Below are 24,586 nucleotides of genomic sequence, written 5' to 3' on the forward strand. Positions count from 1 at the left end.
CAGGGGCACTGGCAGCAGGGGTTCTGGGAAGTGCTCATTGGCGTGAACTCTCCTGGAGTCCGCTATTAGCCCCACCAAAGAGCCTGTAAGCTCCAGTGCTAAGTAGCCTCAGGCCAAACAACCAACAAGGTGTGAAACACAGCTCCACCCATTAGCAGACAAGCAGATTAAAGTTTTATTGCGCTCCACCCACCAAATCGGATTAAAGTCTTACTGAGCTCTGCCCACCCAGCCCTACCTACCATCAGTCCCTCCCATCAGGAGGCACCCATGAGCCTCCTAGATAGCTTCCTCCACAAGAGGGCAGACAGCAGTTTCAAGCAGTATCAGCAGTATTTCATCTTGTGGAACTGAAAACCACAGCCATAGAAAGACAGAGAAATGAAAAAGCACAGGACCTTGTACCAGATGAAGGGATAGGATAAAACCCCAGAAAAACAACTAAATGAAGAGGACATAGGAACCCTTACAGAAAAAGAATTCAGAATAATGATGGTGAAGATGATCCAGGACTTTGAAAAAAGACTGCATGCAAAGATTGAAAAGTTTACCAAAGACCTAGAAGAATTAAAGAGCAAACAGAGATATGCAACAGAATAACTGAAAGGAAAAATACACTAGAAGGAACCAATAGCAGATTAACTGAGGCAGAAGGGCGAATAAGTGACCTGGAAGACAGAATGGTGAAAATCACTGATGCAGAAAAAAATAAGGAAAAAAGAATGAAAAGAACTGAAGACAGCCTAAGAGACCTCTGGGACAATGTTTAATGCACCAACATTCACATTATAGAGGTCTCAGAAGGAGAAGAGAGAGAGAAAGGACCTGAGAAAATATTGGAAGAGATTATAGTTGAAAACTTCCCTAACATGGGAAAGGACATAGCTACCCACGTCCAGGAAGTGCAGAGCGTCCCAGGCAGGATAAACCCAAGGAGAAAAACACCAAGATATACTAGTCAAGTTGACAAAAATTAAAGACAGAGAAAAGTTATTAAAAGCAACAAGGGAACAACGACAAATAACATACAAGGGAACTCCCATCAGGTTAACAGCTGATTTCTCAGCAGAAACTCTGCAAGCCAGAAGGGAGTGGCATGATATATTTCAAGTGATGACAGGGAAGAACCTACAACCAAGAATACTCTCCCCAGCAAGGATCTCATTCAGATTTGATGGAGAAATCAACAGCTTTACTGACAAGCAACAGCTAAGGGAATTCAGCACCACCAAACCAGCCCTACAACAAATGCTAAAGGAACTTCTCTAAGTGGGAAACATAAGAGAAGGAAAGGACCTACAAAAACAACAACAAAACAATTAAGAAAATGGTAATAGGAACATACATATCGATAATTACCTTGAATGTAAATGGATAAACGCACCAACCAGAAGACACAGACTGGCTGAATGGATACAAAAACAAGACCCATATATATGCTGTCTACAAGAGACCCATTTCAGACCTAGGGACACATACAGACTGAAAGTGAGGGGACGGAAAATGATATTCCATGCAAATGAAAATCAAAAGAAAGCTGGAGTAGCAATACTCATATCAGATAAAATAGACTTCAAAATAAAAAATGTAGCAAGATACAAGAAAGGACATTATGTAAAGATCAAGGGATCAGTCCAAGAAGAGATAACAATTATAAAGATATATGCACCCAACACAGGAGCACCTAAATACATGAGAACCATTAATGCTCTTCACAAAACATTTGTGGTTTTTTACTTTATAGTCACATGCAAAAATTATACATCTGTATTCTTTTTTAGCAATAGTCATATCAGATAAAATAGACTTTAAAATAAAAAATGTTACAAGAGACAAGAAAGGACATTACATAAAGATCAAGGGATTCATCCAAGAAGAGGAGATAACAATTATAAATATATATGCAGCCAATGTAGGAGCACCTCAGTACATAAGGCAGATGCTAACAACTATGAAAGAGGAAATGTAAGGCAGAAATAGAGACACAGATGTAGAAAACAAACACATGGACACCAAGTGGGGAAAGTGGGGAGGGTTGGGGGGGGCATGAATTGGACGATTGGGATAGCAAATTGCACACTCTAAATATATGCTGCTTATTGTCTGTTAACTGTATCTCAGTAAAAGTTCTTAAAAAAGAAAAGTGTGATGTTAGCTTTGGATTTTTTTTTATAGATGCCCCTTGTCAGTTTGAAGAAGTTTTCTTCTATTCCTAGTTTTTCTGTTTATCATTTAAGTATGTTGGATTTTGTCAAATGCGTTTTCTGCAGCTATTGAGTTACTTATGTGGTTTTTGTCATTCATTCCATTAATGTGGTGTATTAGATTGATTTCATATGGTGAACCAACCTTGCATGCATGGAATAAATCCTGCTTGGTCATGTTGTATACTTTTTTTTTAATTGCTGGATCAATTTGCTAGTACTTTTATTTATTTTTATTTTTGCGTCAGTATTCATAAAGGGTATTGGTCAATACTTTACTTGTGATGCCTTTTTCTGGTTTTGGTGCCTGGTGGTATTAGCATCATAGAATGAGTTGGGATGTGTTCTTCTGTCTTTTGAAGTTTGTAAGGATAGGTGTTAATTCTTCAAGCATTTAGTAGGCTTAACCAGTGAAGCCATCTGGGCCTGTATTTATTTTTGTTGGGAGGTTTTTGATTACTAATTCAATTTCTTGTTATAGGTTTATTCAGATTTTCTATTTCTTTTTTTGTGTCAATTTGAGTAGTTTGTGTCTTTCTAGAATTTGTTCATTTCATCTAGGTTGTCTAATTTGTTGGCATACACTTGCTTGTAGTATTCTGTAATAATCCTTTTTATTAGGAAAGTCTCTCTTTTTTGAAATGTGTTTACAGTTGTACATTTCCTTCTAAGCACTGTTTTAGCTACATCTCATGAAATATGTATGTTGTATTTTTGTTTTCAATTATATCAGAGTACAGTATTTACCCTTTTTCTTGTGATTTCTTTGACGCATTGGTTATTTAGGAGCTTCCTGTTTATTTTTTAAAATTATTTATTTATTTATTTGGCTGCACCAGATCTTCGTTGCAGTGCGTGGGGTCTTTTAGTTGCGGCATTCGAACTCTTAGTTGTGCCATGTGGGATTCGGTTCCTTGACCAGGGACAGAACGGGCGGGCCCCCTGCATTGGGAGTGGGACTCTAAGCCACTGGACCACAAGGGGAGTCCCAGGAGCTTCTTGTTTAATTTCTACATATGTCTGAGCCTTCCAAACTTTGTTCTGTTTTTGGTATCTCATTTCATTCTGTTGTAGGTGGAGAAAATATTTTATGTTATGTCAGTTTTTTAAAAGTATTTGAGACTTGTTTTTATGCACTAACATTTGATCTGGCCGGGAGGATGTTGTGTGTGTACTTGGGAAGAAAGTATATTCATTCTGTTGTGGATGGAATGTTCTGTATACAGATAGATGTCTGTTAGATCTAGTTGGTTTATACTGTTTTCTGAGTTTTTTGTTTCTTTCTTGGTCTGTTTAGTTGTCCTGTCCATTATTAAATGGGGTACTGAAGTCTCCAAATGTTATTAAATTGTAATTTCTCCATTGTAAGAAACATGTCCTTTTTCTCTGGCTTCTTTCTAGGTTTTCTCCTTATCTTTGGTTTTCAGAAGTTTAAGTGTCTAAGTATGGTGCTTTTTAACTTATTCTGTGAATATTTTGCTGAGTTTCTTTTAATGTATGAGGTTATATATTTTTTTCTAAAAACATGATTAGTTTGGGTCATTGTTTCTTCAAATATCTTTTCTGCCTCTTTTTCTGGTACTACTCTAACTAGCTACATATCAGGAATTGGCTAAGTTTTTCTGTAAAGGGACAGATAGTAAATATTTTAGGCTTGTGGGCCACGTAGTCTTTATTCATGTGCTCTCTGCCCCAGTGTGGAAAGAGCCGCGGAGAAGAGCAAACAAATGGGTGTGGCTGTATTGCAATAAAACTTTATTACAAAACCTGGTGGTGGGCCAGGTGGCTTGTGGGCCATAGTTTGCCAATCCTTCCTTTGTAATATAGCTTTTGAAATGTCCCCACTTGTCCCTAATACCCTGGTTTTTGTTCATTATTTTTCAGTTAGTTTCAAGCAGATTTGTTTGCCCCCTGGACATGTAGGCCAGGGGTCAGCCAGGAACTTGGACTTTTATCCTCAGAACCTGAGGTTCTTCTTGTTTTTTTGTTGTTTTGGTTTGTTTGTTTTCCTGGATCCTTGCATCATTCCCTGGTGGCCTTAGCTGCCGGGACTGTTTATCCCAGTTCCTTTGGCCAGAAGGATAGCAGCTGCCCATCACTACCGCTCCCATGGTAATTGTCATGCTTTACCTCAGGGTGAAGCCCCAGAAACTCTGGGAAAGCCACAGATTTTTTTTTTTCTTTTGCTTCCTTTCAAAATTTGCTGGGTTTTGGCTTTTTTTTTTTTCCCCCTTAGCTTCCAAAGCTTTCTGGTAGTTGGAGTTTTTGTATTTTCACAATGTGTGGCTTGTAGTGTATTTATTTGTGGGAGATTTGGCTTGTTAGGACTAAATGCAGTGGAACTTAGTGTGTTCTTTTTGAAGCATCTGGTGCCAGTCTAATTTTTTTCTCCTTGTAAATTATTCTTTCTGCCTGGGGACTCTAAGGATTTTTTTTCCCCCTTCTAAGGTTTGACAGTCTTCTTACTTGTCTCTAATTGACCTCACTGATCATGCTAATTCTAGATTGGTCTTTTGAAGAGATTCGGGTCTTTATTTCTGAAGATTTCTCTTGGATGATTGTTTGAAGTATTACTCTGTCCCATTGCTTTGCTTCTCTTCTTCAAGGACTTCAATTGTATGTATGTCAGGCCTCCTTTACCTGCTTTTTATTTCAACCATTTAGACCCTGACCCTTTTTACTTTCTTGATCTTATTTTTATTTTTTCCCGTTTTTCTTCAGTATTGTGTATTAAATCTTACTTTGAATCTGTTTATTCTTTGGTGTGTTATACTTTAGTCTTCATGTCTGATGTGATTTGTCCCTTTTTTTTCATGAGTTTAATCAGTTTTTGTTTGTCTTTCTGTTTTTTGCTGCTGTTGTTGATCTTTGTCTTTATGTTTATGATTCAAGAAATATCTCACACATGGGTGGATGAATGGAGGGATGGTGGGTTTTCCCAAATGTTTGTTTGACAGCATTTGATTCAGGTGTGAAGGTTATGTTACTTTTTCTTCAGCTTTGTGTTGGGTTTTATTTTTGGTGATTCATTGTGGGGAGATTTTCATCACCTGGAGTGGGTTGACTTTTCATTTTCTTTTTCAGTTTTTTATGGCTGTGGCCTGCTCTGTTCTGTTCCCATTCATATTGGAGGCAGGGCTCCTGGTTTTCGGAGCACCCTCCTGTGTCAGTTCTGCTCACTCATGAAGTTCTTTTTGTGAATGATGTTGGGGAGGGGGGTTGCCATTTGTTTCTGTGGGACCCTGAAATGGTTCCCTCTTATTCTTTCTTTTCCTTCACTGCTGTTTGTCCCAGGGTTGTCACTTTATCTTGATATGTTTGATTTCCCCCCAGAATCAGTGCTTTTTGGAGCTTGCCGATACTGGGCTTGCCCACATTCGTGCGCTTTCCCTGTAACAGGTGCTGTGAACCACCCGTGCTCTGTATTTTGGCCTTTAGTCCCTGACCTCCTCTCTTTCAGAGTTATTTTGCCTGTGCTTCACCTGGATCCTTCAGGCCCCTCCCCTCTCTTTATGGAGTTGTAAGCCTCTTCTCACCTGCTTTCTGCATCCACAGACTGAATGCACAGGCTCTATTAGAATCTGGATTATTTTTCTATTTAAGCATCATTCAAAGTTTTGGTGAAAGAGTAGGTCACATGAGCCTTGTATGTGTGTTCCTTTTAAATTTAGTTTTTATGGAAATGTGTGGGGGAAGATTCAGAGTCAGGCATCTGTCATTCTTCCCTCTCCCTCATCTCCAGTGCCATCCATTAAAATGGGCCATTGCTTGATCACAGATAGATTTCTCCTGGATCTTTACCTCTGCTGCCCCCACCCCTGCCCCCTTAGTCTAGACACCTCATCTCGCCTCCTTACTGCAGTAGCCTCCTGCCTGTTTCTCTTTCCTTTCATTTCTTGTACGGCAGCACATGCAACACTTCTAACGCATAAATCATTTTTATCCTCTTGCTGAGATGAAGTGGTTTAGAATTATTCCACAGCAGGGAATAGCAAACAGTGGCCTGTGGCCAAACCCAGCCCACCACCCTGTTTGTTTGTTCTGGTCCATGAGCTAACAGTGGTTTTCACAATTTCAGAGGTTTGAGGGGGAAAAAAATCAAAAGAATATTTCATGACACATGAAAATTATATAAAATCCAAATCTCAGTGTCCATCAATAAAGTTTTGTTGGAACACAGCTGTGCGCATTGGATTACATGTGGTGAATGGCTGCCTTTGCGTGGCACCCACAGAGCTGAGTAGTGTGGAAGAGACCAGATGGCCCACAAAGCCTAAAGTATTCCCTGTTTTGCAGAAACGTTTTGCTGACCCCTGTTCAGAGCTCTGCGTGGTTCCTCTCCCTGATTCATCTGTGGCCTGTCCCAGCCCCGGCTGCACCACTTTCCCCATTTGTATCTTCCAGACGCTCTGGTCTTTTTCTGCCTAGAACTCTGCCTCCTTTTCCTGCTGCCTCACCCTGTTTTGGACTCAGTGCCTTCATATGTGGCCCATTTCAGGGTCACTTTCCCTGAAGTGCTCTCTCTGTCTCCTGATCTATAGCAGAGACCACTTTATTACTCTCTTATCTCAACTCATTTTCTTTTTGTGCTGGTAAAACTTATTTATTCATTTGTCTGTCTTCCTACCTACCTAATCATGCATTTTGGTCTTTCCATTATGATGTAAACTCTGTATGTACAATCTCCTTGTTTGTGTTCTGTAGTTGTGTTTCCACTAAGCATCTGACATGTAGTAGGTGCTCAGGAAGTATTTATCCCAACAACTGATGAACAGAGGAGAGATCAGAGCTACAAGTAAAAGGCTGTACAGGCATGTGGGGACAGAAAAATAGACCTTGACGGAAAGTTTGAAGCTAACGGAGAAGCTTGGGCAAAGTGTAATCTGATGGCTGGGCACTCCTGTCCTGAAGCGAGGCCTTCAGCGGTCCTGACAGGGGGCCTCTCGCCCGCAGTTTTTCTCCTGCTGTCCTGCTGCCCTGCTCCGTTGTTGGTCTGTCTGCTAATTCCCCTCCTCCTTATCCTTTCTCATCTCTGCCACTGCTTAGTGCAAGGGGCTCATAGAAACTCCAGAGTAACTGTAACTTTACCTAAAGGCAATCTTCTTAAATTCCCCTTAAAGTGAACTTAATCATGTTTTTAATACAAATTCTTTTCTTTCTTGTTTATTGTTATTGTTTGTTGTAACACAATTGGATTTTAATTATATACAATTAATTAATGATTTTTAGATTTCCTTCTGTCTTAAAAACAAACTTTCTTTTCAGTTAAATATTTATATTTAAATGTGTGCATATTTTTAAAGTGAAAAATCCCTACTTTATCTACCTTGTGCCTTATCTTCCAGGACTCCCCTCAGTTGGGAGAAATCTACCAGTGAGAATTTGATATAGTTTCAGATTTTTTACTGAGCATATAAAAAATGTGTTCGTGTGCATTTATACATTTATATTTATATATACACACCCATGTAATTAAGTAGGTTTTTTTTTTCCTGGAACGCACATATGCTTTTTTAGTTAACAGTATATTACAGAACATTTTTCTATGTTTCTACATAGAGATGTATCTTGTTTTTTGAAACATATATATATGTGGTCTTTTGTAATAGCTATCCAGTAATTTATTGGGTTAGCCAGAAAGTTCATTTGGGTCTTTCTGTAACATCTTATGGAAAAACCTGAATGAACTTTTTGGTCAACCCAATATGTAACCTATCTCCTATTCGTGAGTATGAAGTTTTCCATTTCCTTCTTCTTTTTCTTTCCCATCAGAAATCTTACAACATCGAGCCTTTGTGTACATTATTCTCTTACCGAGGTATCAGTCTTTCCATAGGTTTAAATTCCAAAAATGGACTTTTGGGTTCAGCGGGCTTACGTACTTAAACTTATGATAGACACTGTCAAGTTGCATTCTGGAAAGAATGTGCCAAATTCCATCCTTTCTGGCAGTGTGCGTTGTCAGCCTTGTGAATCTTTCCTACTTGATAGGTGAAGCGATAGAGTTGATTTCATTTACCATGTCCTTGATTTTTCGTGAGTTGAACTTCCTTTGACAGAACTTGGAGGTAACAGCCAAGCTGGCTTTATGTGGCACGTGTCCATTACACGTTCATTAACTGCCTGTCCAGGCCATTGCTCATCTCCACTGAGCACGCGAACTTCCGTGAAATACATAGTGTCACTAGGTGTCACTAGAATCCCGTTGTACTGGGTTATTTCTGGGTGTGTTCTTTCTAAGAGAAGACAACTGTGTAACTGCAGTTGATAAAATTCTGACATTTCCTTTGGACACAGACGTTTCCATATTGAAGGAAGAAGAAATAAAGGTGAAAGGAATGAAGGTCAGCTTGACCATCACCTCTGAGTTCAGTTGGAGACGGTTGATCACAAAGTCATATTTTTTGAACAGTCACAAACAGATAACTGGGGGCACAGTTTCCAGGGGACATCCTTGCGTGTTTGAGAGTCTGCCGCTTACCCCTCATACCCCTCATTTCGTGTTTCCTATACCTGAGCTCGTTTCCTCGCACAACCACCACTCGGCTGTGCACGCCGATCTCACCAGCTGTTCTGGGCACACACTGGACAGCCGTCGGCTCCACCCTAGAAGCCCACGTTGCATCTGGCTCTTGCGTCTCCTCCCCTTGGAGCCCTTCCTCGGCCTGTCTTTGGCTTTCGTGCCTTTGATGCTGTTGAAGGCCACAAGTAGGGCTGAGTGGGGACCGTCTGGTGTTTCCTGGTGAGATGATCTGCGTTCTGCATCCTGCAGGGACGACCCGGGAGTGGTGGTGGGTTCGTGTCTGTGGTGGTGATGCCGCCCAGGCTGCTCCACGGCCGTGAGTGTTACCGTGGCCCCCGCCGCCACCCCCTCGCCCGCAGTCCATCAGTGGGGCTGTTGAGGGAGGCACTTTCAGACGATGTTAGTAACTGTTCCTCATCACACTGTGTGTCCCTCCCGTACTGTATCCAGTGGTTCAGTCCATGACCGTCCCTGTTCCTTTTAAGGTTGGAATTGTCCTCCTTTGGCCAGCAGAGCCTGTTTAGGCTGACTTTTGTCATGGTCATTATTTTATCATTTCTCCATCATTCCCCGAACACTTCTCTGCTGGCACCATTTAGTCCAAGCTCAGCGTGCACTTTCTCTTTCCCAGCCCTGGATTCAGCCTTTTCTCCAAGGAGCCCTGGTTCCTTTTAGTGGAAAATAGTATTTGAACCCAAAATCCGGGTGGTAGGCTCATTGCCATGGGGGTGTTGTGCTCCCAGGCCTTCCTGTGCCCGGGGTTCGTGACACACGCGTGTGGTAGCTGTGCCATGTGTTTATTTCGAAGCCATCCGTGTGTAGTGAATCAGCGAGTTCCCCCAGGTACCTGAGGTTCCAGCCTGAATATGCCCTTCCTGCCAGCTCATGACACGTCATAAGTGGGCACGGGGATTGCCGAGCGGCTTTGCTGCTTAAGACGTGCAGAGGAAAGGCCGCTTCAGCATCACACGCTGGCTTTGCTGTCCTGGTGCCTCTCCGTCTTCACAGCATTTGACGCAGCATTTGGGAGACAGAAAAGGCAGAGTCACCCGCACCTCACTCTACGTGTGTCTCAGCTTGAACCCTGGCCAGAATGCTTTGGTTTAAAGCCTTTTTCACTCTTGACAGAAGTATTTGTGATAGACTGAGGCATGTGTACTGGGATTTGATAAATTAAGGGGGGACATCAAACCAGTAACATAGATTGTCCCTATTTTATTGTGCCAGAGGTTTTTTCCCCCAGCATGTACCCTGACACAGTTAAGGGTGGAGGTGGTGAGCCTTTTACTGGCAAAGCCAGAGGCCCTGGGGGTGGGGGCTGGGGGGCGTCTGGGGTGGGCAGCCTGGCCTGGGCAGAGGAGGGGCAGGGGAGAGAAGCAGGGGCCTGGGGGCATGGTGGCCTCAGGCCAGTCTTCAGGAGGAACCTACCTGAAGGTGTGGATTGGACAGTTTATTGCCTTCTGGTTACTGTTTGGAAAGCTTTCATGTCTCCCGGGCTCTAGCTTGAACGTCAGTGAGCAGGAGTGAACATAACAACCTGCTGCCTCCTGGGGAAGGACCGGGAGCTGGCGGGCCGGGTGGTGTTTGTCGGGCGCCTCGAGAGACGACTTGCTTCTGTGGCGCGCACCGCAGCACGCAGGCAGGCGCAGCGAGGGATGCGCCTCCCTGGACCCGTCCCTCGCCCCAGGGCATCCCCTGCGCTGCTCCGTTATTGGCTGTTGTGTTCCCCTCGAGTGCCCCTCCCTCAAATACAGTTATTAAGCTTCTTTTCCTTCCTTACGGCCTTGTTTCAATCCTGCCTCTCTGCTTGCTTCCCAGGGAGGTAGCCTGGAGTGCAGATCCAGGGGCCACCCCGGGCTGGCCGCTCCCTGAACATCGGTGGTCGGCGCTCTGCCGGCAGCGCTGTCCCCTGCACGTCCGTGACCCCTCGCCTTCTCCCTGAGCCCCTGGTGCGGGGTGAGGACGTGACCTGAACCCTCTGTCAGGGCTGTGGGCTTGAAGTCTGGAGCCTCTTCAAAGCTGTCATCTCCGTAGTACCTGTTTCTCGTCTCCCCTTAGCGCCAGCCCTTCTGCGTAGGGATTAGAACACTGGTGCTGGATGACTTCATGCCTGGGCTTGGGCTGGCTGGGCCTGAGCGTGGGACGGGCGTGGGGCCCCGAGCAGGCTGCGGGGGCAGTGCCGCAGGCTCTTCTCTGGACCGAGGGCAGGGGGACGGGCAGGGGGACGTGTGCTGGCTCATCCCAGGGCTCCGAGGGCGGCTGCCGGAAAATGAGGTGAAAGATTGGTTCTGCTTTTAGGGGCATCTCTTGAAACGCTTCTCTTCTTAACCACTAGATGGGGGGATGATGTCATCATTGTACATTTCTGAAGAAGAGCAGAAAGGCCACCGTGAGCTTTTTCTGTTGATTCAGTAGATTTTGATTGAGTGCCTGATAAATATTGTTTGATGTGGAGGCTTCAGTGTTTTCCTCAGCGCGAGAGTGCACATTATGTTCGAATTGTGCCAGGATCCAGGTTCAACCCAGTGGGCTCAGAGCGTGTGTCCACACCTGGCTCCATCCTACCCTGTGGGGGGCAGGTGGTCGGGAGTCAGGGGTCAGGCGCACCTCGGCCGATGGGTTGAGCCTTTCCAGGCTGCTGATTTGTAGAGGAGACGTGTGGTTTTGTAAACTCGGGCAGATGGTCTTCTGTGAGCCTCGGTTCCCTCGGTGGTTCAGTGGGAGGAAAGGTTCTGCTTCCGCACCAGGCTGGAGTGAGGCTTCCCAGGAGCGGGCTGAGCCTGGGTGCTGCTGGTTGTAACTTCACTGTGTTTGCAGTGATGGGATGGTCCCAGGTCTGCTCATCCAAGTCTTCTATCCGGATGCTTCCTGGCCACACCTTTTTGGCTATTTTGTTGCTTATGACAGTGGGAAATGGGTGACATTTCTTCGGCTCTGGAGGAGCTGGAAAGCACTGCTTGAGGTAAAAATTGGTAATCAGAGGATCTTTTTTAGAAAGAGGCATTCCTAAGAAACTTCTCCCTCCTGGTCTTCTCCATCCTTGCTCCCTGTTTCTCGTCCTTTTCATTAGATCCATAATTCTGCCCAGATCTTGACTGTAGGCTTTCTACAGGCTTCGGTGATATAGTTGTTTTTTTTTAAAAATCAACTTTATAAAAATATGATTTTCATAAAATGAAATGTACCCATTTTAAGTATACAGTTCACTGAACTTTGACAAATGTACGTAGCCATGTTACCACCACCACAGTCAAAATACACAGCATTTTCATCACTCCAGAGGCTCCTTTGTATCCCTTTGTAGCCAGCTTCCCCACCCCTGTGCCCCACTCACCTGGTTTCTGTCAGGATGGGTCAGCTTTGCCTGTTCTAGCTTCTTGTACTGATGGAGTCATCCGGTGTGTGTTTTGTCGTGCATGGCTTCTTTTGTTTAACATGATGTTTTTGAGATTTACCCCTGTTGTTGTATATATCAATAATTTCATTTCTTTTTTTATAGCCGAATAGTATTCTAGTACATGGATATACCAGTTTGTTTATCCATTCACCTGTTAACGGACGTTTGGGTAGTTTTCAGTTTTGGTTGTTACAAGTAAATTTCTGTGAACAGTTGTGTTTGTGACCTTGTATACCTTCATTCTCCTGGGTCATTACCCAGACTGTTTTCCAAGGCAGTTGTGTCACTTTACGTTCCTGCCAGCAGGGCACAAGTTTTTACCAGCACTTGGAATTTGTCAGTCTTTAATTTTAGCCTTTTGCAGTGGTTATGTAGTGGTATTCATGTGTTTTTTGTAACAGTTTTTTTGGGCTATAATTCAGCCAGAGTGTACAATTCAGTGGTTTTTCATATATTCACAAAGCTGTACAGCCACCACCACAATCAGCTGCAAGCATTCTCATCACCTCAGAACAAAACCTGATTATCACTGGTCCCACCGTGCCCTCCAGCCCAAGGCAGCCACTGCTCTACCTTCTGTCCCATGGACTTGCCCATTCTGAACGATTCATATACACAGTATCATACAATATGTGGTCTTTGGGCCTGGCTTCTTTCTCATAACATAATGTTTTCAAGATCCATCCATGTTGTAGCCTTTGTCAGAGCTTCATTGCTTTTTATGATCAATAACATTCCGCTGTATGGATATCTCACATATATCCGTGTTGTATCCGATTTGCAAATATTTTCTTCTATTCTGTAGATTGTCTTTACATTTCTGTTAAATGGTTTCCTTTGAAACAAAAGTTTTAATTTTGAGGAAGTCCAGTTTATTTATTTTTGTTTGTTTCTTGTGCTTTGTGTCATTTAAGAAACTATTACCAGATCCAAGATCACAAAGATTTACTCTCTCTTTTCTAAGAATCATATGGTTTCAGTTCTTACATTGAGGTCTTTGTCTATCTTGAGTTAGTTTTATGTATGGTGTGAGGCCGGGGTCTCATGTCTTCTTTCTCCTGTGGGTTGTCCCACTGTTGTCCCAGCACCTTTTGTTGAAAAGACTGTCATTGTTCTTCCCCCGGGGACTTGTCTTGACCCTCTTGTCAAAAATCAGTTAACCATAAATATGAGAATCTCATCTGTTTTTAATCATATTTCCCTGATGAATACTGAGCATAGGATAATGTGTTTAGTGACTATTTGTGTATTGTCTTTGTTTTAAACCTTTTGCCCATTTTTTTTTAAATTGGGTTTTCATCTTCTTAGTATTGAATTGTATGTGATTTTTGTATATTGTACATATTAATTTTTTTGGTCAGAGATACATATTGTAATTATTTTCTCTCTGAGACATCTTTTGTTTATCGTGTGTTTCAAAATATACAGGTTTTTTGTTTTGTTAAAGTCCAGTTTTTCATTTTCTTCTTTTGTGTTTTGTTTTTAACATTCTATCTGAATGTCTTTACCTACTTCAAAATCATTAATTTTTTTGTGCATTCTGAGCCTGTGTGTGTGTGTGTGTGTGTGTGTCTCTACATGTATGGTATACGATCAAGAGCTCCAAAGTGTTTGTCTTTCTACAAATTACTCATCATTCAGAAAATACTTGTGGGAGCTTCCTCTCTGCCAGACATCGGGGTTACAGCTCTGACTAGACAGGCACTGCCTTCCCGGAACATACTTTTAATGAGGAGGACAGGCTTTGTAAGGTTCTGGAAGGGCACAGAGGGCCCCTTGGAGTTGTTACCTGCTCCAGCAGTGTGCTTGGGGGAGCCTCTTGCAGTCAGTGGTGAGCTTTGAGCTGAGCAAAAAAGACAGCAAAGGAGCTAGTCTTTTAGTGAACTGGGGGGCTGTGTTCTGGGAGCAGAAGGTCTGGCCTGAGGCAGGACAGTGCTGGAGGGTCAGTGGCTGGAGTCTAGTGAGATAAGAAGCTTTGGGACAGAGACCTGCTCCTTCAGGACCCCTTGTGAGGGATTAGAATTTTACCAGCATCTGTCTTTATCCTAGTACATCCCCCAAGCGTCAGACCTACATAAAGGCTTGCCTGCTAGATGGATTTGCTTGGATGAATTGTCTAGGTTTAAATACATCTGGAACTGAACTCATTTCTAACTGCTTTGAACTTCATCTTCTGTCTTGGTTTCTGGTGCTGTTTTCCTGCCTGTTGTGTAAGCCAGAAGCCTCTGAGTCAGGATGCTCAGTTTCCCATTACTGTCCTTTTAGGGACAGAGCCCCCCCCGGCCCCACACACACACACACACCTCAGAGAGGAAAGTCAGCTCGTCTTATAAGGCTTCCAGTGAAAACACGAGTCCCTCTTTACCCCCAGTTCCTGTTCTCCGGAGTCAGCACCTTTCCACTCCTGCAGCTCTCTCTAGAGCTCTGACTTACCTCCAGGTTCCTTGTTACTGTGGCTCCACTGCTGCCTTGATGTTCACTTTCGACCTTGTCTAATGACCTTCTGGTGTGAAGTGAGACTTCCGCTTTCCACCTAGCTGCCTTTGGGGCCACCGCCATGTCCCCATGCGCACGCATCGACTGTGTACACGTACTCTCCCCCAGGGTTCTCACTTCTCATTATCGCATTGTTCATCGTCAATAAATCAGTAGTTTTATTGACGTTGTTATGACTGTGAAAGTGGTTTTTAGCTAAATCTGAAAATGCACCACACATACATTTCCTTTCCTGCACATCTTTGTCCTGCCTGAGCTTGGCCTGGTGTCCTTAGTCCAGTGCGTCTCTGGTCCACGGTGTCTGAGGACAGAAGCCAGCACCTCTGCTTTGCTGGAGGAGCGAATGGGGTGCAGCGGCCAGACTGAGGGCGCTGTTAGGAGAGTAGCTGCTGCTCCTCAGACCCACCCTGGCCACCCTTGAGGGGTGCGAATTGGAATCGGACCCTCTGGGCAACCCACCGCCCCCAGCTGCAAGGCTGGGGTTTCCTCTTTGTTTTCCAGTCCCCGAGGTGTCTCTTACCTGCTCCTCACTTCTGCTGGTTTGTGTCCTTGTGTTTTCCTTTCCTGTCATTTGACTGGAGTCTGGGGGAGGAGAGATGCACGCTCAGCCCAGCAGATCTGACCGGAGGTCGGGCATGCTGTTTTATCCCTCAGTGCTGCTCAGCTGTGGGTCCCTAGCCCAGCCCCGCGGCTTTGCTAAAATCTTTGGCATCTCCTACCCCAGTGGCCTAGCTGGTCTTGGTGTCCCTGTCCCGGAACTCATGCCTCAGAGGGACCTGTTCAGGGACCCTCACACCTCCTTGCGCCCTGGAGCCCTCAGGACGAGGGCGTGGCCTTTGTCAGTGGTCTCCTGACTCCACACACTTCACTTACGCGAGTGCTGGTTGTTTCATCACCCTCCTCACTGCGCTGTGCTTTGATCTCTGCTCTTCCTCCAGACAGAAGGTCTGCATCCTCCCACGTCTGCATCCTCATTGTCCTCCCACGTCTGCATCCTCATCCCATTCAGCCTGCTGGTGGCCTTTCCTGCGCCTGTCCTATCACCTGTGCCGTCTGGCTCCTGCTGCACCCTGTTGTGCTTCTCTTCTCCCAATAATTGTGCTGTTCTTTCTTTTTTTTTACATTTTTGTGAATTTCTTTCACATCTGGCTTAAGAGAAGACAGTTGCATTCTCACGTCCTGCTTCTGTGTCTGATGTGCGAGGCTGACTCATGTCATTAGCTTCAGCTCCACGTGTGCTCATGACGGGAGGCCTGGGAAGGGCAGGGCGTGTGTTCTTATCACTGTAACAGTAGTCTTGGCCTCATGTCAGGGGTCTTCGGACCATACCTTGAGATTCACAGCTGATGAGTGCTGTTGTCAGTTTGGTGTGTCATTTTCCAGACTTTTCTTAAGGTGAGAAACACATCACTGTACAATACTGTACACACGCACATTCCTAGAAGTGCCTTTTTGTTCTTATTTTGGAGACCTTTCTATATCACTAGGGATGGATTTGCCTCATTCTTATTGCACTGTATTTTATTATATTTTCAGCTATCATTTTCATACTAAATGTTAAACATTTCTTAGGAAATACAGTGTGAGATGGGGTTAGGAGCCTTATTTTAAAAAGGGGTAGATTGGTGACATAATTGTGTAAACATGAAAGTGATTGAAGGTGCTTGATGTGGATTATGGAGAGAAGATAAAAGTGTTTTAATATTTCAGTATTATGTGAGTGAATCAGAAGAGAAACAATAGGGAAGGAGATCATTCAGAAGATCATTGTAATTGTTTAGATTTGAGCAGCTGAGTAGTGCTTAGAAGTAGGTCATGGTTGAGGGATTGCCCAGGCAGGCAGAGGCAGGCAGGGAGGTGAAGGGTGATGCGGGAGGAGAGATGGCAGGTGTGAGGGCGGACGGCTGTGGACGCAGGGCCTGTAGAGCTGGGTCTTCAGGTGGAGGTGGAGCCTTGACAGAAGCACACAAGGAGGAGAACTCAGGGCTTTGGAGGGAAGAAAAGCTTTCTGGCCTCAATTTCTTTAGGACCCTTCTAGCTCTAGATTACTCATTTTATGGCCTGTTTACTCTTAAATTACGTGTTTAATGGCATGTGCTTTATGAGTGCCACGCACGGATCATTTTGAAGTGTTACAAGTCTAAAAGTGTGGCATAGAACTTGTACTTCCTGTACCTGCCTCTCCCTTCTCTTCTACTCTTAAAAACACGACGTAAAGAGGGTTTTGGAAAATTGAATTTGTATCGCCTTTTGTGTTTGGTAATAAATGTACTTATTGTAAAGGACATGTCTATCAAAAGGGCCTGCGTAGGGGTTTCTTGCATTGCTGACTGACACATGTGTGGGTTTAATGTTGTGTGACTAACAGGGACGTGCTCATTCACCTTCGTTCTGGTTACACAGATGCCGGACAGCTGGAGCGCACATTGACGAGTCCTTGTTCCCTGCAGCTAATCCCAGTGAACACCTATCAAGCCTGATTAAAAAAAAAGTAAGTACACGACTGCAGCGTGGACCATGGCAGTCGTGAATTATTCACTTTTTTATTCCTAGAAAATAAAACTTTTGGAAATAAATTCAAGAGTTGTCTTAAGTATTGCTGCTGAGGGTCTTGTTCTTCTCTCGGGGCATTTGCTCCTGAGTTACAGAGCTTACTTTATCCCATGAATGCTTTGATGTAGTTTGTAAGAAGCGGAAGAGAGTGTTTGGCCAAAGAAGAACTAAAAATTGCCAAGAGACCGGCCTCCATTCAGGTGCTCTGGTGACTCCTTCAGGATTCAGGTTGTTACATCTGTAGTAAAATATGTTTGATCTGTTTGGCTGGAAAATCTCAAAAGTCTGAAGCAGAACTATCCAAGTGTACACAGTTATTAATTACAGAAAATCTGTGCAAATACATAGATGCTGCTTTCCTTGGAGGTCTGATTCACATTTGAACCATAACCCTTTCGGGTTTTTTTAATTAGAAGTTTTAATTGATTTCTGTATCTGAGGGCGAACTGTTGGCTTGAGTTAGACATCGGTCACTTTGTTGTCACATGAGGATCCCTGTGGGAGAGAAGGTTTGCAGATTTCCTCCATACCACGCGAGGTGGAGAGCTGTGCATGTCCTGGAGGTTAGGGAAGACGTTCCCTTGGACGGCTCCAAGTTTTCTGAAATAGTAAATTCTCTGTCTCCAAATAGTAAATCCTCTCTCTCCGGTGCAGAGACGGAAACTCGCTCAGTCCCCGTCAGACAGTAGTGAAATGGAACGTCTCATGACTCTGCGATAGACCAGCAGCAGCTGGCAGGACATTGAATAAACACAGGTCAGGCAGACCTCTCCTAGTTTCCCTTCCCTGAGAATAAGCAGTTTTCAGTTTGACTTGGGTCACTGCAGATCAGATGGTCTTCAGTACATGTGTGTGTTACACACATGTGTGTGCACGTGTTTCGAGTGAACGGGGTTCTCCTACGTTACGTATGCTGTGTGGAGGTTGCTCTTTCTTCACTTCACCATGCGTTTTCGTGTCAGTGTGTGCACGTGGCTCCACTTCCTTCTGCTCTGTGTCGAACAGCGTGACCGTGTCTTGGATTCACGCATCTGACTGAGATCACTGATGATACTTACTAAGTATGTTGCTTGTGTGATATATTTGAGTTTATTTCTCCAAGTGGAGGATCTAGAAATGGAGTTACAGTTCCACCAGCAGTGCACACGGGGGCCTGTTTCTTGTCACTGACCAGTGCTGGATATTATTCGTCTTTTAAATTGTTCCTACTCTGAAGCATCCGTGTCTGCTCATACCCTGCACCACTGAAGGTTTTTTCGTCCCTACGCGCATTCCCTTCCCTTCCCTTCCTCAGATGCGGTTGCAGATTAAACCTGACTCCAGACCGTGTTCTTTGGGTCTCTGAGGAGGGCCTCTGCTGCGCACGCCTCACCGTGCTGCGGCCCGAGTCCCCGCTTGCCGTCCTGCAGACCCGCCACGTGCGCTGTCTCAGAGCCAGCGCTTCGTCTTCCTCTGTCTGGAGCACGCTCCCCTCCTTCCACAGACGGTTCCGTAACTTGCACAGGGCTTTGTGCTGCTGGTACTTCCTCAGCCAGTGCTCCTCCCACGCCCCTGTTTGCAGTGGCAGGTCCTGCCCACCGTACCAGCCGTCCTGAGCCCCCGGCCTGCCCTTTTCCTCATTATGGTACTTACCCCTTGCTGACACACTGTAAACATGGGGCAGTTAGACCCTCGCGAAGACTCACAGGACCCCACGTGACACTGCTTCCAAGTCCTGCCCCTGTCCTCGCTGCCTTACCTCCCCAAGGACAGGGCCCTCCTGCTGGGAATGGGCATTGTTGACAAAACAGCCCTGACGCCAGGCACCCGTCGTTACAGAGCAGCACTGTCCGTCTGTGCCTTGCATGCTGTGCAGGTAGTTCAGCAGAGACCACTGAGGCCAGCTCCAGGCCTGCTGGAATGAACCCTCGTGACACACATAGGAAGGAACTTACTTGTTGTGTGTGTTTTCTGTCACTCCTTCATAGAGCTCCCTGATGGCAGGAATCTTTCTCTGCTTCAAGACCAGTGCCTGATGCACGATGACATGTTTGTTAAATGATGAATGAGTGAGTTACTAACAGGTAGAGCAGGCTGCTGACGGGCACAGTGTAGCGCCATCCCCGATGGCTAGGAAGTTCTCCCTTTAGGCTGGGACGGAAGAGGTTAGACTGGGGCCCCCAGGAACACACTAGGCTGGACAGCTAGAGAGACCTGGACAGAAGACACATTTGCCTAGAGTCTCTCGGGAACAGCTCGGGTGTGGAAGTAACTGTAGGTAAAGTTGGTGTAAAGGTCAGCTTTTGCATTTGTGGTGGTGGCCAGGCCACATGGGCTGTTCTGAAAGGAGAAAGTGGGAGCCTGGGATGTAAAAAGTGTTAGGAGATGTGAGGATGGTAGGATGAGAACTTGACCCCGAAACTTCCCTGGATACCAGCCCTGTGCTTCGTGTGTTCAAGGTTTCCTCATTCCTTACACTTTGAATGTGTAGTTACAGGTTTTGTTTTGTACTGGCTGAACGGAGTTGCTATGTTGTAAAGACAATAAGATAAGATTAAATAATGGTTCTCTTCTTTGGTAGTTATATAATAATTGCTTTTTATCTTATTACTGTGTCATATTTTGGGGTGCGGAGATAACGTAAAAGTAGCAAAAACAAGGAAAAAGACTAATTTTGTTGAAGAATCTTCATGGAAACTAAGAATGGTGGGATCCTGAAAATGCCTCACAAAACGTAGCTACTTAGTATATACTTCTTTATTCAGTCTTAAAATTCTGTCCATATTCTTACAATTATAGGAAGAATAAATATTACAAATTGACATATAGTGCAAGAAATACATCTTTAAGTAGATTGTATTACTGATGTTACAAAAGATATCAGGAATGTGTATGAAAGTGTTCTTTTCCTGTCTTACACAATCATAATACAGTATTATTAACTCTGTGTCCTTTTTGTATAGCGCAAGTGTATGCAGCCCAAAGATTTTATTCCTAAAACACCAGAAAATGATAAAAGACTGCAGAGGAAGTTTGAGAAAATGGCTAAACAGCTGCAACAGCAGAAAACCACTCTGGGTAAGCTGAGAAGTGTAGGTCAGTCCTTGGCACTTGTGTCTGTTCTTCTAAAGCAACAGAGCTGAGCAGAAGCTTTAGCCTGCACAGTGCTGCCTGATGACTTTTCAGAACATGGGGTGAATCCTTTCTTCTTACGCTCAGTCATCCCGTTGCTGCATGAGTCAAGTCTCTCTCTCGGCTCTGTGCTGGTGCCTTCCTGACAGGCCTGCACTGGCTGTCTGGTCAGCTGTTCCAGACGGAAGCTCCGAGTCTCCTTGGCACCTGTCTGCCCTGACACCTGCCAGGACCCCAGACCCTGCTCTGCAGCAGTTCCCTGACTCCTCTCCTCCCTCGTCCAAGCCTGCACCACCCCGTGTGAGCGTCGGGCAGCTCCTCGGCTGGCCCTCAGCCTCTATGTCCTTACCCTCCACCTCCCTGCTTCAGTCAGGAGGGGTAAATCCCAGCTCACGAGGACACCCCACCCAGGCTTTAACATTCCTCAGTGTCACCCTAAGGAAAAGATACTTAGGATAAGATCCTGTACTTAACATGTCCTACAGCCAACCACGTCCTGTCTGACCCGGCCTGTTGTGTAGCCTCACCTCAGTTCTGCACCTCTCTGCTATCAGCCTTCTCACCTCTGCCATTTGGCTGTTTTTCCTGCACCAGTGATAGTGTATTTGAAAAGAATTTGGCAAGATGATAATGGCAGATTTTTAAAAGTTCTCTTTTTAGACCAAATTTATGTCTTAATTGTCTTTTAAAAACTACAACTATAAGGTATTAAAGATTCAATTAATGTATGTCTGCATATTGCCAGAAGTGCAGTGAAAGTTGTGCAGGCCTACGAGTTGCAAAGGAGAGGCTATTGAATGATTCGTGGTCTTTTTTTTTAGGTGGGTGGGACAGGTGGTCAGACTCCTAAAGTTCTTTCATCACCTGCACGGTGTGGATTCCAGGAAGCGCAGCACTGTTCACTCCACCACTGAGCCCTTTGTTGCGTGGCTCAAGGATCCCCTGACCCCCTTGCTGCTGCCGAGTTCACGTGTGGGTCTGTGTGTGTGTCTGTCCCAAGGGAAGAGGAAAACCGTGGAGTAGGGGAGGGGGTGTCCTTAAGAGGAATTGTATTATTGAAGGAGCAAGGCATCTTTTTGAGCTTAAAACTGGGTTTTTGTTTCTTTTCAGATAATGATGTTCCTGTTCTCTTATTTGAGTCTAATGGCTCGTTGGTGTACAGCCCCACAGTTAAAATCTGCAGTGGCCGCCACAGTGCGATGGAGCGGAGGCTGCAGGAGATGAAAGAGAAACGGGAGAATCTCTCCCCCACCTGTAAGTGCTGACACTGCATACGTGGAAATTATGAAATAGGTGAATAACTTGTGGAAAGGGTTTGTTTTTTTTCCACTTTACATAGATATTTTAGTTAATTTAGATTATAACAGTTTTTTTGACCTCAGAGTAGACTTTGTTGATAGTTTTTCCAGAAAGTCTTGTGCTTTATTAAGAGTTTTAAGCAATGCATTGGGTGTATAGTATTCTCCAGGTTTAAAATCCTCCTTGTTGTAGTTTCTTTTTAATTTTTAATATATTTGGGATTTTTCCTTTTTTTTTTTTAACTGGGCCCCTCTTTTTAAGAAGTTTGCTTTAGATTAAGTATCTAATGCTTCAGTTTATGTTTTCCTTTATTTCTTTTATCTTGAAAATTTTAAAGTAATATGCAAGCACATTTTCATAAAATGTGGACCAGTACGTCGTTTGTAGTAAACACCCATCTTGATTCGCACCTCATTCACCTCTGCCCCAGGTAACCGGCGCTTTATGTTGGTGTGTTTCTCCAGGTCTTTGTCAGTGGGTCACATGACTGTGCACATGAAAAAGATAAGGCTTCTGTATCTTTCTTTGTGGTGGTGTAATTTTTCTTTACCTAAATTGGATCACAGTGTACCTCTTATTTTCAACCTTCTTTTCTTACTTTTTTGGTGTGGACCTGCCTCCTTTTTTTCTGTCTTTTTTTTTTTTTTTTTTTAAATGAAGATGTTGCATAGTAGTCTAGAGTTTTGATATTGAATCATCTGTCTGTTGGTGGATATTTTTCTAATTTTTCTTTCTTTTTTTTTCTCTTGGCCGCACCGTGTAGCTCCTGGGATCTTAGTTCCTGATCAGGAATTGAACCTTGGGCCCCAGCAGTGAAAGTACTGAGTCCTAACCACTGGACTGCCAGGGAATTCCCCACATTTTTCTTTATTAGAAATAGCATTTCAGTTTTTATTCTTTTTAAACTACATAGTATGGTGGTTCTTGTTTTTTATGTAACCATTTTCCTCTCTGGATATAAGACTTTCCCCCCACTGTTTGCTGTGATAACCCACATGCCAGTGGACATGCTTCCACAGGAATCTTTAGGTTCCTGTGTATTTCATGTATTGCAATAATAGTTCATAAAGGCAGAATTTTAAAATTTTGGTAGATACTGTCAGATTGCCCTTCAAAAAGTTTGTGCCATTTTACCCTTTGCCAGTTGTTTATAAGAACTGCAGTTTCTCACACTTGGGAAACTGGGTGACATTAGTCTTCATGTCTTTCTCATGGAGACGGAAACATTGCATTTCTTTGTTTAATTCGCTTTTGAGGTTGCTGGTGAACTTGCTAGTGAGGTTGGACATATTTTTGTGTGACTGTTACTTTTAACCTTACGCTGTCTACATCATCTCTGAATTAAGTAGCTTCATCCAGCTACCTGTTACATGTTATTTTCTTTCTGGTTTGTAAGAGCTAATTACTTTTTATATATTATGAGCATTTTCTCCAAGCCTCCCGAGTAAACACACGAGTTTATATAGTGGGCACTTAGCAAACAGATTGAGGAAGATACACGGACTCTGTAGTCATAATGCAGTGACTTGAGCAACAGAAATGTTACATTTAAGGGAAACAAATCTGTTCTGTGTGTTCCTTCTGGCCTCCAGGATTCCTGTGATGCTTAGAACTCCTCTGCCACAAGGTTTCACAGTTGTTGTGTTTTCTACTATTACTTGTATAGTTTATTTTTAAGGTTAGTTATTTAATCTGTCCTGAATTTATATTTATGCAATGGGCACATGTATCAGTTAATGTTAGTTGTGGCCGCCAGTAACGGATAAATACAAAAGCCAGTGGCTGCACTTAATGGAGTTGTGTTTCTCTGTCCTGCCAAAGAAGAGCAGGCGGGGTTGGGGTGGCTGTTCTGTGGTGTCTTGAAGATCTGGGCTCCCCACTTCCTGCCAGGTTCCCAGGAGCCAGCTCCTTGTGAGCAGCCTTACCAGGTCCTGTCCACTGCTGTCGCCAGGTCCCGCTGGCCAGAGTGCAGTCTGTGCTATTCCTGGTCACAAGCTAAGAGCAGGCATGTATGGCCTAAGAGCTACAAAGGCAAAAACCACTCTAGATAAGCCAAGAAATATAACACAGTTCTTTGTGTTTGTGTCCATACATCTAATTTAATTTGCCAGTTTAGTTTAAAATGGGCAGTGGTGCTCAGGATGACATAGCCAAGGGGACTGTGGTAGGCTAGCCCGGGACCTAGGGCACTGCAGGCAAGACTGAAGTGTAGGCCTAGCCAGGGTGCGTGTCCACACTGTTCACATCGGGGTCTGCCGTGCGAGAAGGGGGGGGTGGATGTTGGGGTGGGTGACTAGCAGTGCCCCAGGGGACTAGCTGGTTGTTCAGCAAATAACATGCGTTCACCTGTATGTGGATGCAAACCAGTGTGCTGTAAACTTCATTCCCTTACCTTGCAGTGTGAACTCTGCTACACAGCTGCTCCAGCGAGGTTTAAATTCAACAATTGAGAATTTTATCTCTGTGCTTACCTTCCTTATTTTGGTTTATTCTCATTTTATAATTGCTTGCTTAAGTTTTCTCAGAAAAATATCCTTTTAAGTCTCCTCAAAAACATCTCTGACTGTAAGACCAGAATCTCTCTTCTGTTTCTGGTTTGTTGCTTGTAGAGCCTTTGAAGATAACACCTATGTTCTTGCTTGTTAAATCATTGGTCTCCTGGACATTTTCTAGGAAACCTCGGCACTCGGGGCACTTGGGGCTGGATAGTTCTTTGTTGCCAGGGCTGCGCTGTGCCCGGCCTCTGCCCGCACTCCACCCCACCCCACCTGTGACATTCAGGGGCATCTGTGGGCTCCCGGGCTGCCCCTGGTTGAGAACCACCGCTCTGGTCACAGAGACAGCTCTCTGTGATTGTCATGAAATAAGCCTTGATCATGGAGCAGTGAGCCCGACTGAAAGGTCCTCTTCACCTGTGTCGAGCTTCTGCTTAGGTCCAGGCTGGCTGACTTTCCAAGAGCCCTTCTAACTTGTATTATCCTAGGACCTCACGCCTTTTTTATG

General features: G+C 44.4%; 1 protein-coding gene across 6 annotated transcripts in view; it reads left to right on the forward strand.

The window, feature by feature from the left end:
- The window catches only part of MCPH1 (microcephalin 1), a 231,755-nt gene that overhangs the window by 9,700 nt on the left and 197,469 nt on the right, over nucleotides 1–24,586 (forward strand). For 5 of the 6 annotated variants that reach the window (XR_009047717.1, XM_057696999.1, XM_057697000.1 and 2 more), the window contains exons 4-6: nucleotides 17,024–17,111; nucleotides 20,116–20,230; nucleotides 21,395–21,538. Coding sequence is in view for 5 of the 6 variants with exons in the window: in XM_057696999.1 (XP_057552982.1) it covers nucleotides 17,024–17,111; nucleotides 20,116–20,230; nucleotides 21,395–21,538 (347 nt within the window). In the remaining variant the exon portion in view is untranslated. Of the gene's footprint in view, nucleotides 1–17,023; nucleotides 17,112–17,846; nucleotides 17,930–20,115; nucleotides 20,231–21,394; nucleotides 21,539–24,586 lie in introns of those variants that run through there. The other variant, XM_057697001.1, reaches the window with a different exon arrangement.

The sequence above is a fragment of the Hippopotamus amphibius genome, chromosome 10, assembly GCF_030028045.1.
Source record: "Hippopotamus amphibius kiboko isolate mHipAmp2 chromosome 10, mHipAmp2.hap2, whole genome shotgun sequence".
NCBI lineage: Eukaryota > Metazoa > Chordata > Mammalia > Artiodactyla > Hippopotamidae > Hippopotamus > Hippopotamus amphibius.